General features: G+C 31.5%; 1 protein-coding gene across 2 annotated transcripts in view; it reads left to right on the plus strand.

Moving 5' to 3' along the window:
* LOC145261040 (serine/threonine-protein kinase dyf-5-like) overlaps positions 1-11,314 on the plus strand; it is a 170,223-nt gene extending 158,909 nt beyond the window's left edge. For both annotated transcript variants that reach the window (XM_080119187.1, XM_080119188.1), the window contains exons 11-14: positions 5,066-5,196; positions 6,868-6,960; positions 7,353-7,464; positions 11,106-11,314. In XM_080119187.1, coding sequence (XP_079975313.1) covers positions 5,066-5,196; positions 6,868-6,960; positions 7,353-7,464; positions 11,106-11,121 — 352 coding nt within the window. In that variant the 3' untranslated portion in view covers positions 11,122-11,314. The remainder of the gene's footprint in view (positions 1-5,065; positions 5,197-6,867; positions 6,961-7,352; positions 7,465-11,105) is intronic.
* Positions 11,315-15,296: the final 3,982 nt, after the last annotated feature.

Genomic DNA, 15,296 nt, shown 5'->3' on the forward strand with positions numbered 1-15,296 from the left:
ATATATATATATTAAATTGTAATTCAATGAATTTCAAAAAACTCTCATCGAAATGAAATGAAGTGGTTGAGTTTCATATCAAAGAATTTTTATTATTCTAAGCAAGACAAAGAATGCTTTAGAAAATTAATCTCCTTAACCTATGGGGTTTCGATGTCTACCATCATATCAGAGGAGAGAAAATATTAGCAAATACTTATAAAGGTATGCACCCTATTTGCTAAAGTCAGTGAGACATGGAAAGTCAAAGTCAAAATAATAAATTTATCAGAAGTCCTGTAGCAGGAGGATTTTCAGAAATATCTACACATATATATCGGATATCTACACAGCTATGCGGATTACCCAATATATAACTTGGACCTTATTACCAAACGGATATAAAGAACGCATAACATGGATTTTACCAACCAAACTGGATGTAAATAAACATTCATATCCTTTTTCTGCAAATCCTTTTTCTGCAAATCCTTTTTCTGCAAATGCTGATGACACTACACTCTATGGCAGGCACGACAGGAAGACGAATGAACACATTTCTAAAGAAATGGCAGAAACACTAGAGGAAGACCTGTAGTGGAATGGGGACAAAAGTGGTTGGTCGCGTTCAATGCTGCCAAGACTAAACTAGTTTCATTCAATAATTACAAGAAACCCTCTCTACCACCCATAGCAATGGCCAACGACTCTTTATCTGAGAGTCCATCTTTCAAACTCCTTGGCCTAACGTTCACAGGAAACATGAGTTGGAACAATTACATTGAAGGCATTGCCAGGGCCGCTGCAAGAAAGGTGGGCTCTCTCTACCGTGCTAGAAAACTACTAACACCGGAAAGTATCCTGTACCTCTATAAGGCCACCATTCGCCCATGTATGGAGTATTGCTGCCACATCTGGGCTGGTGCATCTGCTACTAGTCTCTCGCTCCTTGACAAGGTTCAAAAGAGAGTCGCAAACCTGATAGGCCCTGAACTGGCATCTAAGCTTCAGCCTCTGTCCCATCGACGAAATATTGCATCCCTCTGCCTTTTCTACAAGTATTTTAGTGGTGAATGCTCTGACGAACTGCAATCACTTGTGCCCCCACGACGTGAGCACCCTCGACAAACCCGACAGGCTGCTAAATCCCACCCCCACACTGTAGAGATCCCTAGATGTAAAAGATCTTTTTACTCCAATAGTTTCTTCCCCAGAACTGCTAGACTCTGGAATTCCATTCCAGGTCCCTGCTTCCCCAACAGTACTGACGTGCAGAAGTTCAAGTGTAACGTGAACCGACACCTTGCTTCCCAAATCCCTACATAGTACACCAGTAGTTGTTGCCCCTGACAGTAGCCCCCTACACCAAAGTGGCAATTGCCTTGTTTGGGGTGAAAATGTAATAAAAAAAAAAAAAATCCTCCTGTGTTGAACATCTTGTTGAAAGGAACATCTATATATATCAATCTCACCTGTCTGTTTGTATGTCTGTTTGTATGTATCTATGTATTTAGATACGTTTTATTGAACACAACAGAGTAGACTAAACTGGTTTCCCCACCAGACTTGTTTGGTGAGGAGGGCGGCTAGTCTCCCTGAAGAATTAAAAACAAGACCTTCCAAAGGGCGAATGAACTCTTTTTCTGGGTCAACGGCCAACTAGCACCGTGTATATTTGTGTGTGTGTATATGTCTATTGGGGTGGAGAGGGCTCCCGTAAGCCGTGGTGAAGGCAACCTTTCTAGGAGAAGTAAATCTCTGATTTAAAAAACCATAAAGCGGAAGACCATTATCCGCATTAAGCTGGTCTGCAGTTTAATTTGTTGCTGGCTATCTTGCTCTTGCTTGTTGCTGGATCTCAACATTTTGAACCGATAGAGAGATTAGCTGTCGTACAAAGCTAAGACTCTGTAACATCATATTTGTATAGATACTCCCTCAGGCATTTGGGCACATGGATTTTAAATGTCTGAGGGAGTGGCACTCGTCTGACAAGACGTTGCAATCATCATCATCATGTATTTAGATACGTTTTATTGAACACAACAGAGTTATTCCTTTTTTCCAATCTTGTTGGATATCTTTCCTATTTGCCAAGCGGTCTTTTTAATTTCCACAGGGGTTGATTTTTTCACCGCTATTTTCGAAAATGAACGTCTCTTTTCGATTGACTAGCCTTAATTTAAACATTTGTCACTTTTTTGCTTGGTGATGGGTGCAACAGCAAAGATGTCACTTTTTTATTTTTTTCACGTTCTTTTCCTCCTTTGTGGTATGGGTTCAAGCCTGTCTGCCAACAACCACTTTATTTATTTTATTTTTTTTGCTCAACACACCTCCAAACACCCGGGCAACGCCAGGCACCCAGGCTAGTAAAACAAGTGCGTCCAATATAAGCCAGACCAGATCCAAAACATTGCGAAATTCGTCATTCAGAACCTTGATGTCCTAACACGGGTGAATAAATCTCACCTGTCTGTCTGTCTGTATGTATGTATGTATGTATGTATGTCTGCCTAAAACTTTCGACAGAGGCGATGGATCCTGACAAGATCGGTATTGTTTTGAAGCTCGACCCTTCAGACAACAAATATCGAAAAATTGGCTAAAATCATAAATTCCTTCATTCTCAATTGGGCACTTTTCTACAAGGAGGGGTCGCTTTTTTTCGCCGATATTTTCGAAAGTCAACCCTTCTTTTCGATTGACTAGCCTTAATTTAAATATTCATCACTTCTGGTTTGGCGAAGGGCGCAGCAGCAAAGACGTCACGTTTTCTTTTTCACATTCTTTTCCTCTTTCGTGGTACGGGTTCGAGCCTGCCTGCCGACTACCACTTTTTTTTTTTTTTTTGCTCAACACACACCTCCAAGCACCCGGGCAACGCCGGGCACCCAGGCTAGTAGATGATAAATCGTGAATGAGCGTAATAAACCACATAAGCCATCTTGATGCCGGTGATGTATGCGCGAGTATAAATAAAACCCTCTCGATTGAGGAGGGAATTCTTCAATGTACAGCAAACCTGGAGACGAGAATGTAATAATTTGACAAAAACTTTGAAATTGCAGCAAAGTAAAAATATAATCGAATTCAACAACGCAGGTAAAACTCAAAACTTTATGTCCTGTTAAAGGTAAACCATCTTTACTGGTTCGAGCATGTTGAAAGAAACAAAAGCTATATCAGCAGTTGCAGTGAGCAAACACTGGACAGCAAAAGGAAAGCCGAGCACCATTAGAAGATCTCTATCTCTACTATTATATAAAAGGAACTTTGTGTGAGTTCGTTCCCTATGGACTCAAAAACAGCTGGGCCAATTTGTATGTAATTTCACAACAAAGGTACTTTATGTGTCTGGCGGTGTTCTTGGATAGGTTTTGTATCAGAATGTCCATTTAAGTATCGATAATCGAAATAATCTCATGAAAGACGGAACAAACGGTTTTGACCAAAGTTAACATCTTATACAGCCTAACATCACAAGTGCATTTGAGAAATTTTATTACCACACAAGCTGAAAGGCCCAACATATTAAATCAACAGTAGGTTCTTTGATATGGCAGGGGCGCGTTCAAAATAAATGTTTTTTGTTGAAAGCACATTTTCACAATGATACTTGACTTTTTCATTTTAAACTGAAAATGAAGCCATCATCACCATATAAGCAGTAAAACCAAGCACATAAAATCAACAGTAGATCATGAAATAATGGTAGAAATATTTAACTCTGGATTGGAATTGCTAAAAGTACAAAAAGCATAAAACAATAGAAAAAAAATGTGAAAATAAGTGAACAGTCATTCCAACCAATGAAATTTTAAATCTAAAAAGAAGTTGAAGCAAAGAGAGGAGAAAGGAGCCAGCAACACACTTCTGTTGTCATCTGACCAATCAACCACACACACCTTCACACACTGACCAGAACGCTCTCGTTAGTCAGATTATCATTTTGTAAAATAAATAAAACTTTGTTGATTCAACATATTGTTGTATGATTACAAAAACCATGCTCATTAGAGTGTATATACTATAGCATGCATTTCGTAAAAGTGTGTCTATAAAATATTTAGACGACAATATAACATCTGTTCTTCGCATTGATTGTTCCTGTGGTTATTTGGTTGTTTTTGTTTTACGGCATATCAACTTTTTTCAGGTTATTTAATGCCGAATGAGGAACGATTTTTAATGGAGTATATTTTTTTGGAAGTCAGATTCTATTTAACCCATAGTTGGGACCCTAACAGGTACTACCACTCCGGGTCAGAGTGGACCTGGGAGCAATGGCAATTAAAGGGTGGCTCCACACTCCCGAAGGCCCGCAAGGTGGGGCCTCAGCATCGGATATAGTTTTAGTGACATCTTTGCTGTTGCACCCATCACCAAGCAAAAAAGTGACAAATGTTTAAATTAAGGCTAGTCCAGGACCGGATTGTTCCTGTTTTTTTTTTGTTGTTTTTTTTGTTTGTCGTTCTTGTCCGTTTCTGGGGATCTATAATCCTCGCATCGTCATGTTTTATGTAACCCAACATCTGCAGGGGAAAAAAAATCAGTTTCAGTTCGAACAACATTATTAGGTAAAGTGCTGTTGGCGTATCTAGTGCATTTCCCAAAAACAAGCAAAGTCATCACAAAACGTAGGACATTTGCTAATTTTGGGAGAAATATTAAACCCTGAATCGGAATTGCTAAAAGTTCAAAAAAAAAAAAAAAAAAAAAAAAACAATGAAAAAAAAAAGAATGTGAAAATAAGTGAACAGTAATTGCAACAAATGAAATTTTAAATCTAAAAACATAAACAAAGACCGTGAAACAGGAGAAGCTGGTCAACCAAACCTCCCCTCCATACCCCCCTCAACTCTCTCTTTTCATACTTCACTGTAAAGTAAATAAAACTTTGTTGATTGGACAAGTGTTTGTTGGTGACAAAAACCCGACAGCTATTAAACGTGTATATACTATTGATATGCATTCATTAAATGTGTGATCATAAATTATATAGTCGACATTATAACAGGGGATGTCCATTGTTTCACATCAGTCTTTCTTTTTTTATAATTTTTGCTGTTTTTTTTTCTTGCAGCTTTCCCTTAATGAAGTCCAACCATCCTCCTTCAAAAGCTGCTGACCACAACAATCGACGAAATTCCGGCCAACAGACAAACCGTTCATCAGCCAAGCAGTATTACCTCGGCAAAGCACGTTATCTGCCAGGTTCGAGCTGACTCTTTTATTTTTTATTCTTTGTGTTTACGATGCAAGTTCTTTATATCTTCAAATATTTATTCATTCAGTTTGGTTTGTGTTCACAGCATATCTACTTGATTCAATTTATGTGATTTTCGGAATATGATATTCGTGTTTCGTCATGGGTATGTGCATCATACAGAATTTTTGTTTTTTTTAATATAGGGAGAATTCTAAACAAGAACCAAATATTATTTTGATTTTAAAATAAATTTTAAAAATAAAATAAAATAAATTTTTTTAAGTTACTTTTTAATAAAATCAGATTTAAAAATAATCATATATTATTTCCTGAGAAAAGATTTTGAAATTTTTGTGCATCATTTGAATTTACAAATGGATAACGTTATCAAAGCTATCTTATCCTGTTACATGGTTCCACCGGCCTGCTTCCCAGCCGATTACAACATGGTAGCCTTCAAGTCCAATGTAAACAAGTTCTTGTTTAGCCGTCCACATAAATAATCAAATTCTACCCAATTTACACCATTAACCATTAGTACACTATGATCTTACATTCATTAACCTTTATCCTCGAGTGGCTTTCGGCCCTTGATAAATGGTTACTCCCTTATAAAAAAAAAATATCATGTACTAAGTAGAGAGTGAAAAAAAAAGAAAAGCTTATTAAAACGCAATGGGATTTTAACAGTTAAAAGAAAATAGTTTTAAAAAAATAGTTAATAAATAGAACAATAATTAACCAATCTAATAATAAAAATAAACAATGCAGTAGATATGTGTGTGGGTGTTCATCCATTGGAACGACGAGGACCATCTGATCATCCTATAGGGTAGGGTGGGGGGAGTCATCCTCGGTGAGTGCGGATATGGCTGATAAGTCCAATCTTTGCTTGAAAAGTTCGATTGCAGTTAGAACAGGGAATGTCGAGGGCTTCAAAATATTGTCCTTCCTGTCCTTGTCTGCAGCAACTTTTCAGTTATTTTCATATTTGTGGGCACTGTCATGAGCAGCGGCCCACCACTTGGCTCTATCTAAAGCTATCTGCTCCCATGATGACGGATCAACGTTGAAGGCCTTTAGTGATGCCTTCAGAAAGTCTTTAAATTGTTTTCTCTGGTCGCCATGGAAGCGCTTTCCATGTTGGAGCTCAGCCAACAGAAGCGTCTTGGGCAGTCTATAGTCTGGCTACATGACCAGCCCCGTGAAGCTGGACCTTCATCAGGATAGTGGTGATGTTTGGGAGTCCAGCACGAGTGATGACTTCTGTGTCTGGTATCATTTCCTGCCAGCCTATGTCAAGCAGTTTCCTCAGCCTGGTGGTGTGGAAGTGATTTAATTTTCTAGCGTGCCGTTGGTAGACCGTCCACGACTCACATCCATAGAGTAAGGTGGTGAGTATGACAACTTTATAGACTTTGATCTTTGTCATGGAGATGATGCCTCTTCTCTCCCATACATTCTTGTGGAATCTGCCAAACGCAGCGCTTGCTTTGACCACATAGATATGTACAAGTTGGGTAACTCACTTGCAATGCATACAGGGAACAGTCAGCATACGCACATGAAAGGATTTAATAATGCGATTGTCTGATTGGTTTGTATTTTTTATCGCAGATATTTTGAAATTTATTTTTTTCTAAAAGAATTCTTCCATATTTTCTTTTTGTGCACAGGAATGAATCCCACATCCGGATTAACGCGCAAAGACAGCGTGTCGTTATGGAATCCAAAATCGTACAATAATATTTCGCGCAACAACAATCCAGGTAGGTTCCTTTGAAAAAAAAAAAAAGATGCGTTTCAAACTAAACAAACATTTTTAAAATATAATGAACGACACGCTGACCAGAATATGCATCAAGACAGCAAATTACCTAGAATGATTAATATATATATATATATATATATAGATAGATATATTATTGTGGGTTTTTTTTATTTGTTCTTCTATGGAAAATGCTTTTTGCTTCACAAAAAAAATACTGTAATTTATTCAATTTTTATTTTTCATCAATTTTTTTTTTGTTTCTTTAATTGCTCTGTAGTCTATTGAGCTTTTTATTATCTTGATAGATTCTAATATTAAGATGATTTTTATATTTGTAATTTTTTTTTTGTATATAAAAGTGATATATTAAACGTGTTCGTATATTTACAGATTATAGTTGGAAGCGAGCACAACCCACCCCGTTATCTTTGGGGAAAACTTCTGCTACGTACCGGCCCTCAGTTGGCGCTACGATGCATGGTCGCACAGATTGGGGAGCAAAGTGAGTCTCTTTTTTTTTTTTTTTTTTTCAGCTGACAAATTCATAAACTTTTTCATGGAACAACACTTTTTTTTGCAATCCAGGAAAAAAGCAGATTTTTTTAAAAAATATTTTTGAAGGCTTACAATGCACGAATGTACAGTCGTTATGAGCAAATAAATAAAAAAATAATAATTCAATAAAAAAATTCTTTTTCATTATTTTTTTTTTTATTTATTTTTTGTTTTTTTATTCATTTACCTGATTTTTTTTTTTTTTTTTTTCAACTGTGGATGGTATTTATTCCAGAGCCTTGATAATGGATATGTTTCTCCACTGATGATAGGTTATACATCCGAAAGAACCTCTGGAATAAATACCATCCACAGTTGAAAAAAAAAAAATATTCAAGTAAAAAAATTAAAAAAAAATTTTTTTTCAATTTATTGAATTATTTATCATTCATTCATTTATTTATCTGCTCATAACGACTGCACATTCCTGCATTGTAAGCCGTCAAAAATATATTTTATCCGTTAACAATGCATCAAGCAAACCACACCATACTTCTTACAGATTTTTTTTTAATCGATAAATCTTCCCATAGATCCATAAATGTGAGTCGTTTATTTTTTTTGGTCGAAATATTTTTTACTTTTTTTTTTTTTCTTTTCTTTTTTTTTTTTCTTTTTTTTCTTTTTTTTCTTTTTTTCTTTTTCTTTTCTTTTTTTTTCTTTTTCTTTTCTTTTTTTTTCTTTTCTTTTCTTTTCTTTTTTTTTTTTCTTTTTCTTTTCTTTTCTCTTTTTTTTCTTTTTTTTTCCTTTTTTTTTTCTTTCTTTTTTTTTTTTTTGGAAATAAGACGTATGCCTCAAACGCATGATTTGCAATAGCTTAAGCATGCGATGATCAAACGAAATTAAATTAGAGAAGAGAAACTTCTCGGCCATCAGAAGATTGTTATCATGGGTTTTCGGATTCATTACATGCTCAGGGTCTTGTTGTGTGGCATTACCACCACAATTCGATAACATGCACGGATACTGTTATAATGATTAAAAGGGGAAATAACTCTAATAAAGAAAGTAAAAGTTATCGTCCTTTTATAGATTCTAAAGAAAAGACTGGAAAGTTAACCCCCCCCCCCAAAAAAAAAAGAAAAAAGTAGACAGTAAATTTTTATGACGTGCTCCAGCGTATTATAAACACCCAACCTCCCCATGTTAAGAATGGCTTTCAAGGTTGAGGGGTGTTTATTCCGAATTTTCCCTAAAAAAAAAAAAATAAAAATAAAAATCTGTATGATGTACATATCTGTGACGGAAAAAATATCATATTCCAAAAATCACATAACTTGATCAAGTAGTTTTATTTTTATAAATAAAATCATTTTAAGTGATTAATGGACATTTGTAGGCATTACGATATAAATCTTGTATGTTTGAATTATTGCTTAGTTATCTCACTTGTTAAGATTACGTTCAAAATGACGTGAGACATCGCTGCTCCCGTAATATAATCTAGTAAATTTGATTTATTGAGTTATCTCCCTTTGTTTTTAGGGTTTTAAATTGTTTTCAGAATGGCAGAGAAGATGGCTGCTCTTTTGTTATTCATAAATTTGATTTTGTTTAAAAATAAAACTATTGGATCCAATTTATGTGACTTTTGGAATATGATATTTTTGTTTTGCCACAGGTCTTTACGTCATACAAACTTTTCTATATTTTTTGTAGGGAATTTTTTTTTTTTTTTTTTTTCAAAGGAATCGCAACTTATCAAGGCCCGAAGGCCACTCGAGGATAAGGGTTGATGGGTATGCATTAGTCAATGTGATTATAGCGTTTTTAACATAGGTATTCGGATTTTTGTAAGTTGGATTAAATAGTTCATCAAGTGCTTGTTTACATTGGACTTGAAGACAATCAAATTGTAGTCAACTGGGAAGTTAGGCCAATCATTATTAATATTGAATATTAATTTTTTTATTATTATTAATATTGAATATTATTTTTTTATTATTATTAATATTGAATATTATTTTTTTTATTATTAATATTGAATATTATTTTTTTTATTATTAATATTGAATATTATTTTTTTATTATTAATATTGAATATTAATTTTTTATTATTAATATTGAATATTAATTTTTTATTATTAATATTGAATATTAATTTTTTATTATTAATATTGAATATTAATTTTTTATTATTAATATTGAATATTAATTTTTTATTATTAATATTGAATATTAATTTTTTATTATTATTATTGAATATTAATTTTTTATTATTATTATTGAATATTAATTTTTTTTATTATTATTGAATATTTTTTTTATTATTAATATTGAATATTTTTTTTTATTAATATTGAATATTTTTTTTTATTAATATTGAATATTATTTTTTTTATTATTAATATTGAATATTATTTTTTTATTAATATTGAATATTATTTTTTTTTATTAATATTGAATATTATTTTTTTTTATTAATATTGAATATTATTTTTTTATTAATATTGAATATTATTTTTTTATTAATATTGAATATTATTTTTTTTATTATTAATATTGAATATTATTTTTTTTTATTAATATTGAATATTATTTTTTTTTTATTAATATTGAATATTATTTTTTTTTATTAATATTGAATATTTTTTTTTATTAATATTGAATATTATTTTTTTATTAATATTGAATATTATTTTTTTATTAATATTGAATATTATTTTTTTTTATTAATATTGAATATTATTTTTTTTTTATTAATATTGAATATTATTTTTTTTTATTAATATTGAATATTATTTTTTTTATTATTAATATTGAATATTATTTTTTTTATTATTAATATTGAATATTATTTTTTTTTTATTAATATTGAATATTATTTTTTTATTATTAATATTGAATATTATTTTTTTTTATTAATATTGAATATTTTTTTTATTATTAATATTGAATATTAATTTTTTTTATTATTAATATTGAATATTAATTTTTTTTATTATTAATATTGAATATTATTTTTTTTTATTATTAATATTGAATATTTTTTTTATTATTAATATTGAATATTAATTTTTTTTATTATTAATATTGAATATTAATTTTTTTTATTATTAATATTGAATATTAATTTTTTTTATTATTAATATTGAATATTATTTTTTTTATTATTAATATTGAATATTATTTTTGTTTATTAATATTGAATATTATTTTTTTTTATTATTAATATTGAATATTAATTTTTTTTATTATTAATATTGAATATTAATTTTTTTTATTATTAATATTGAATATTAATTTTTTTTATTATTAATATTGAATATTATTTTTTTTTATTATTAATATTGAATATTATTTTTTTTATTATTAATATTGAATATTATTTTTTTTATTATTAATATTGAATATTAATTTTTTTTATTATTAATATTGAATATTATTTTTTTTATTAATATTGAATATTATTTTTGTTTAATTTTAATATTGAATATTAATTTTTTTTTATTATTAATATTGAATATTAATTTTTTTTTTCATTATTAATATTGAACATTAATTTTTAACTTTACATCTTTTAATACTAATAATCATCGAATTTCAAGATTTAATTAAAATTTAATTTTTCCATCTTTTTCTTTGCAGATACTTAAAGTCTTGAAAGATTTCCACCACACAAAGACACGCGTGTATGATAACGTTTTTAAAAAAAAAAAAAAAAGAGAGAGAAAGAACGACATGCCACGAGGAAATGAGAACTGAGGGGGGGGGTATATATATAATAAATAAATGAACTGTAACCTGTACACAAATATTTACAAAATTCTATCGCATTAAATTTTACAAAAGTTCCAGTTTTTTTTTGTTCTTGTTTTTTTTTTCCTTTTTTCTTTTCCTTGTTTTTTTTCCTTGTTTTTTTTCCTTGTTTTTTTTTCCTATTTGAATAACGCTTTTTTGCCTGTTGATTCACTTATAAGTTCCAAATCTAGAAAACTTAACATAAAGAACCTTTGGGAGTTCAGTTCTCTATCGTCTATCGTGATATGCATTCACTAATTAGGTTTGTAATTTTTGTCTATTGTTAACGGTTTTGATAATTCTCAATAGAAATAAACCCAAACCAAATATTGCCCGGTGTTGCAGCTGAACAGACCAAATCTGCGACGAGATACATTCACATTAGATCCTCTGCATAATCGACGTTTGCTCAGAAATGTACCGGCAATTTGCTTTTGCATTGTGTTCTGCAGTCCTGAACGTGCTGCCTCAGAATTGTGTGAATGAACATGTATCATCGTCACATTTTTTTTTAGTTCTATATTGGCTATTGTGATGTTCCCAAGTTTTATGACCAAAAATATTTCTCATTAGAAGTAAATCCTGACCAAGTAAAAAAAAAAAGTACTGTCTCCTCAAGCCATCCAGCATGTCCTCCAGGTTGGAGGTGGAGACACCCTCGCTATTAATAGAGGGCAGCTTTTAATAATGAAAAATGAAAAAAATACAAATAAAAAGTATATATATATATATATCTATACAGTGACGGGCCAGCACTCAGGATAAAAAGGACTCCTCAACCGCTTTGGAAGAGGCAAACAATACTACTCCAGCTATGACAGACGTCAATAATGGTTAGCCATCAGGTTGATTTTAAAAAAAAAAGTCCTGGCCCCCTATCTCCATCATTTGTAGCATTTTAAAAAAATAAATAAATAAAATTCGCCCATGATTTGTTACTTGTTGTTTTGTTACTCTCACGTTGCACGGATGTAAATACATGCGAAATGACGTCGTCGCTAAAGAAAAAAAAAAGACTAAAAAAGAGAATGATTATGTAATGTTCAACCAAATGGTATGTATATTATTCCTTAATTGGAATTCATTTTTGAGATAAGCATTATATATATTAATTTATTTTTATTTCGGACATTAGTTGTTTTTTCATCTTTTATTACTACGGATGGCAGTGATGGCTGAGGATGCAGTTAGGAGATTCGAAGTTCCTATCCGTCGCGGTTACCACTTGACGAAGGCCAGAGGAATAGTTGGCATACATGCGAAATGACGTCGTCGCTAAAGAAAAAAAAAAGACTAAAAAAGAGAATGATTATGTGAGACGTGTAACGATGAAATGTTGTTGTTGCACTGAGTTTAAGTTATTTCCTGTTATTTGTCTCCTTAGCGACTGAAAAATACAACATGTTGGGTCTACAATGGAAAACGTTACACTTCATACCACTTCCTTACCTTCGCCAAACTTTGAAAAGTCGAGCAAAAAGCATCAAATGAAAAGATAAGGAAACAATCACCGTAAATCGTTTAAGTGATTGTGAAAAAAATAAACTAATATTTTCCGATTATTTTTTTTACCTAAATTTCACTGCAAAAGAATAACCCCTTCCTAAAAGAGGGGAAGGGACATTTTTTAACAAAAGGCAACTATTTGTTTAAATCTTTTAACAGAGGCGACGGATTTTCACGAGATCAGTATCGTTTTGAAGCTTGACCCTTTGAACGACATATCGAAAAATTGGCTAAAAACATTAATTCCTTTACCACTGGGCACTTTTTCTACAAGGAGGGGTCGCTTTTTCGCTGATATTTTCAAAAGACATCCCTTTTTGATCGACTAGCTTTAATTTAAACCTTCACCACTTCGGGTTTGGCAATGGGGGGCAACAGCAAAAACTTTTTTTAATGCATTCCTTTCTTCCTTCACGGTACGGGTTCAAGCCTGTCTGCCTACTACCACTTTTTTTTTTTTTTTTTTTTTTGTTTGCTCAACACACACTTTCAAACACCCGGGCAACACCAGGCACGCAGGCTAGTAAACAAATAAATGTTACCAAAGGCAAGATAAGTTGTGTGGATAAGTTTTTTTTTTTTTAACTTATTTGAAACCATTTTAGGTCCAAACAAAACTAGTGTCAACTTTAGGTTAGAAAAATATTTGGCCGACATTAAACAGCCACCTGGAGAGTTTTAATAATCTCTCGAAAATTAAGCAGAACCAGTCTCACTCATGCGAAAATGTAATGTTCAACCAAATGGTATGTATATTATTCCTTAATTGGAATTCATTTTTGAGATAAGCATTATATATATTAATTTATTTTTATTTCGGACATTAGTTGTTTTTTCATCTTTTATTACTACGGATGGCAGTGATGGCTGAGGATGCAGTTAGGAGATTCGAAGTTCCTATCTGTCGCGGTTACCACTTGACGAAGGCCAGAGGAATAGTTGGCCAAAACGTGAATAAACAAATCAATAAAAGATTAAAAAAAAACTAATAAAGATGAGAATAATAGTCCGAAATAAAAATAAATTAATACAAATAGTTTTTATTACAAGCATTGTGTATTTCCCAGCTATAAAATATGCTTAAATATGATAGTTTGATTTTTCCAGATATTGAATAAATTATTATAGAGCCGTTGGTGATTTCAAAAGTAGAAAAAAAAAAAGTATTTGGATGCCATCAGCTAGAATCGAAACCAAAAACAAAACTAACATTCAAAGCTGGTGACGTTACCACTGTACCGACATGACATGCATATGAACTGATTAAAAATTAACCTAAGATGAATCTACAAAATGTATAAAGATTTTATTCAATTTTGACCAATTTTTTGACCCCTTAAAAACTATTTTAACCAGCTAAAGACCCATAAAAGAACGGTCCGTAAAAAAAATCCAATCATTTGAGGCCGCTAGCGCCGCTCTGCGACTTTTAGTTTCGGAAGAGATAGAGTTTGAAAATATGAAGACAGACTTCTATATATTAGAATTTTTTTATTTTTATTTTTTTGAGTAATTATCGAGATTTCCTGTTACTGTCTAATGGCACCCACTAAAATCCACTTCCACAACCAGAGAATGGGTTTTGAAATTTTTAGAAATGAAGATCATTTCAGACGATGTAACCTTGGATCTTGTAAAAACTCTGGCATCTACACAGAATTTTGAATGGAACACTTTATTTAATCAACGGGGATAGCATAGTCTCGTTTCACCAGCCAGGAGAATGGGAGCAGGGTAAATCACAGCAAAAAAAAAAAAAAAAAAAAAAAAAAAAAATTCAATTAAAAAAAAAAATTACAAAAATAAGCAATTTTAAATTTTTTTTTATTGATCTTAAAAAAAGAAAAGATTTTATTTATTTTTGTTTTTAATGTCTTTCACTTGCTCCTGGAAAGCGCCGGACGTCTCACAGAGGGGGGGGGATGGATTGCTCGTCTCTTGTCCGCCAGATATCCGAAGGAGGAAGCATGGAAGGGGAGGAAGCAAGGGTATATGGTGAAGAAACAAATCGGCCGCAAAAAGGGAGGGAGTCGAGAGCAGGGAGCGGCACGGGTGGGAGTATAAATAAGCAAAAAAAAAAAAAAAAAAAAAAAAAAGGCCAGGTTTGCAGGAAAAAAAAAAATCAGGAAGTGAGAAGAGCAACCAAAAAAAATTTGAAACCTTGAAAGAAAAAAAAAAAAACAAAAAAAAAAAACAGTGCAAGTCCACAGTTTAATCTAAATAATAAAAAAAAAAAAGTATAGAAAAATCTTTATGGTGTACATATCCATCTTGAAGTGAAGATGCCTTATTCCAAAAATCACATAAATTAATCAAGTAGTTTTGTTTAACTAAAAAAAAAAAAATTTTTTTTTAAATCAAATTTTATGAGTAAGCAAAAAGCAACTGTCTTGTGTCGCTATCATTATTTCAATATTATTACATTATCAGTATTTATTTCTTTATTTCCATGCCATAAGAACGATTTTCTTTTATAAAATAAAATAAAACTACTTGATCAATGTATATGATTTCTGGAATCTGAAAGTTTCA

The sequence above is a fragment of the Euprymna scolopes genome, chromosome 37 (assembly GCF_053919585.1).
Source record: "Euprymna scolopes isolate OS-2025 chromosome 37, ASM5391958v1, whole genome shotgun sequence".
Classification (NCBI taxonomy): Eukaryota; Metazoa; Mollusca; class Cephalopoda; order Sepiida; family Sepiolidae; genus Euprymna; species Euprymna scolopes.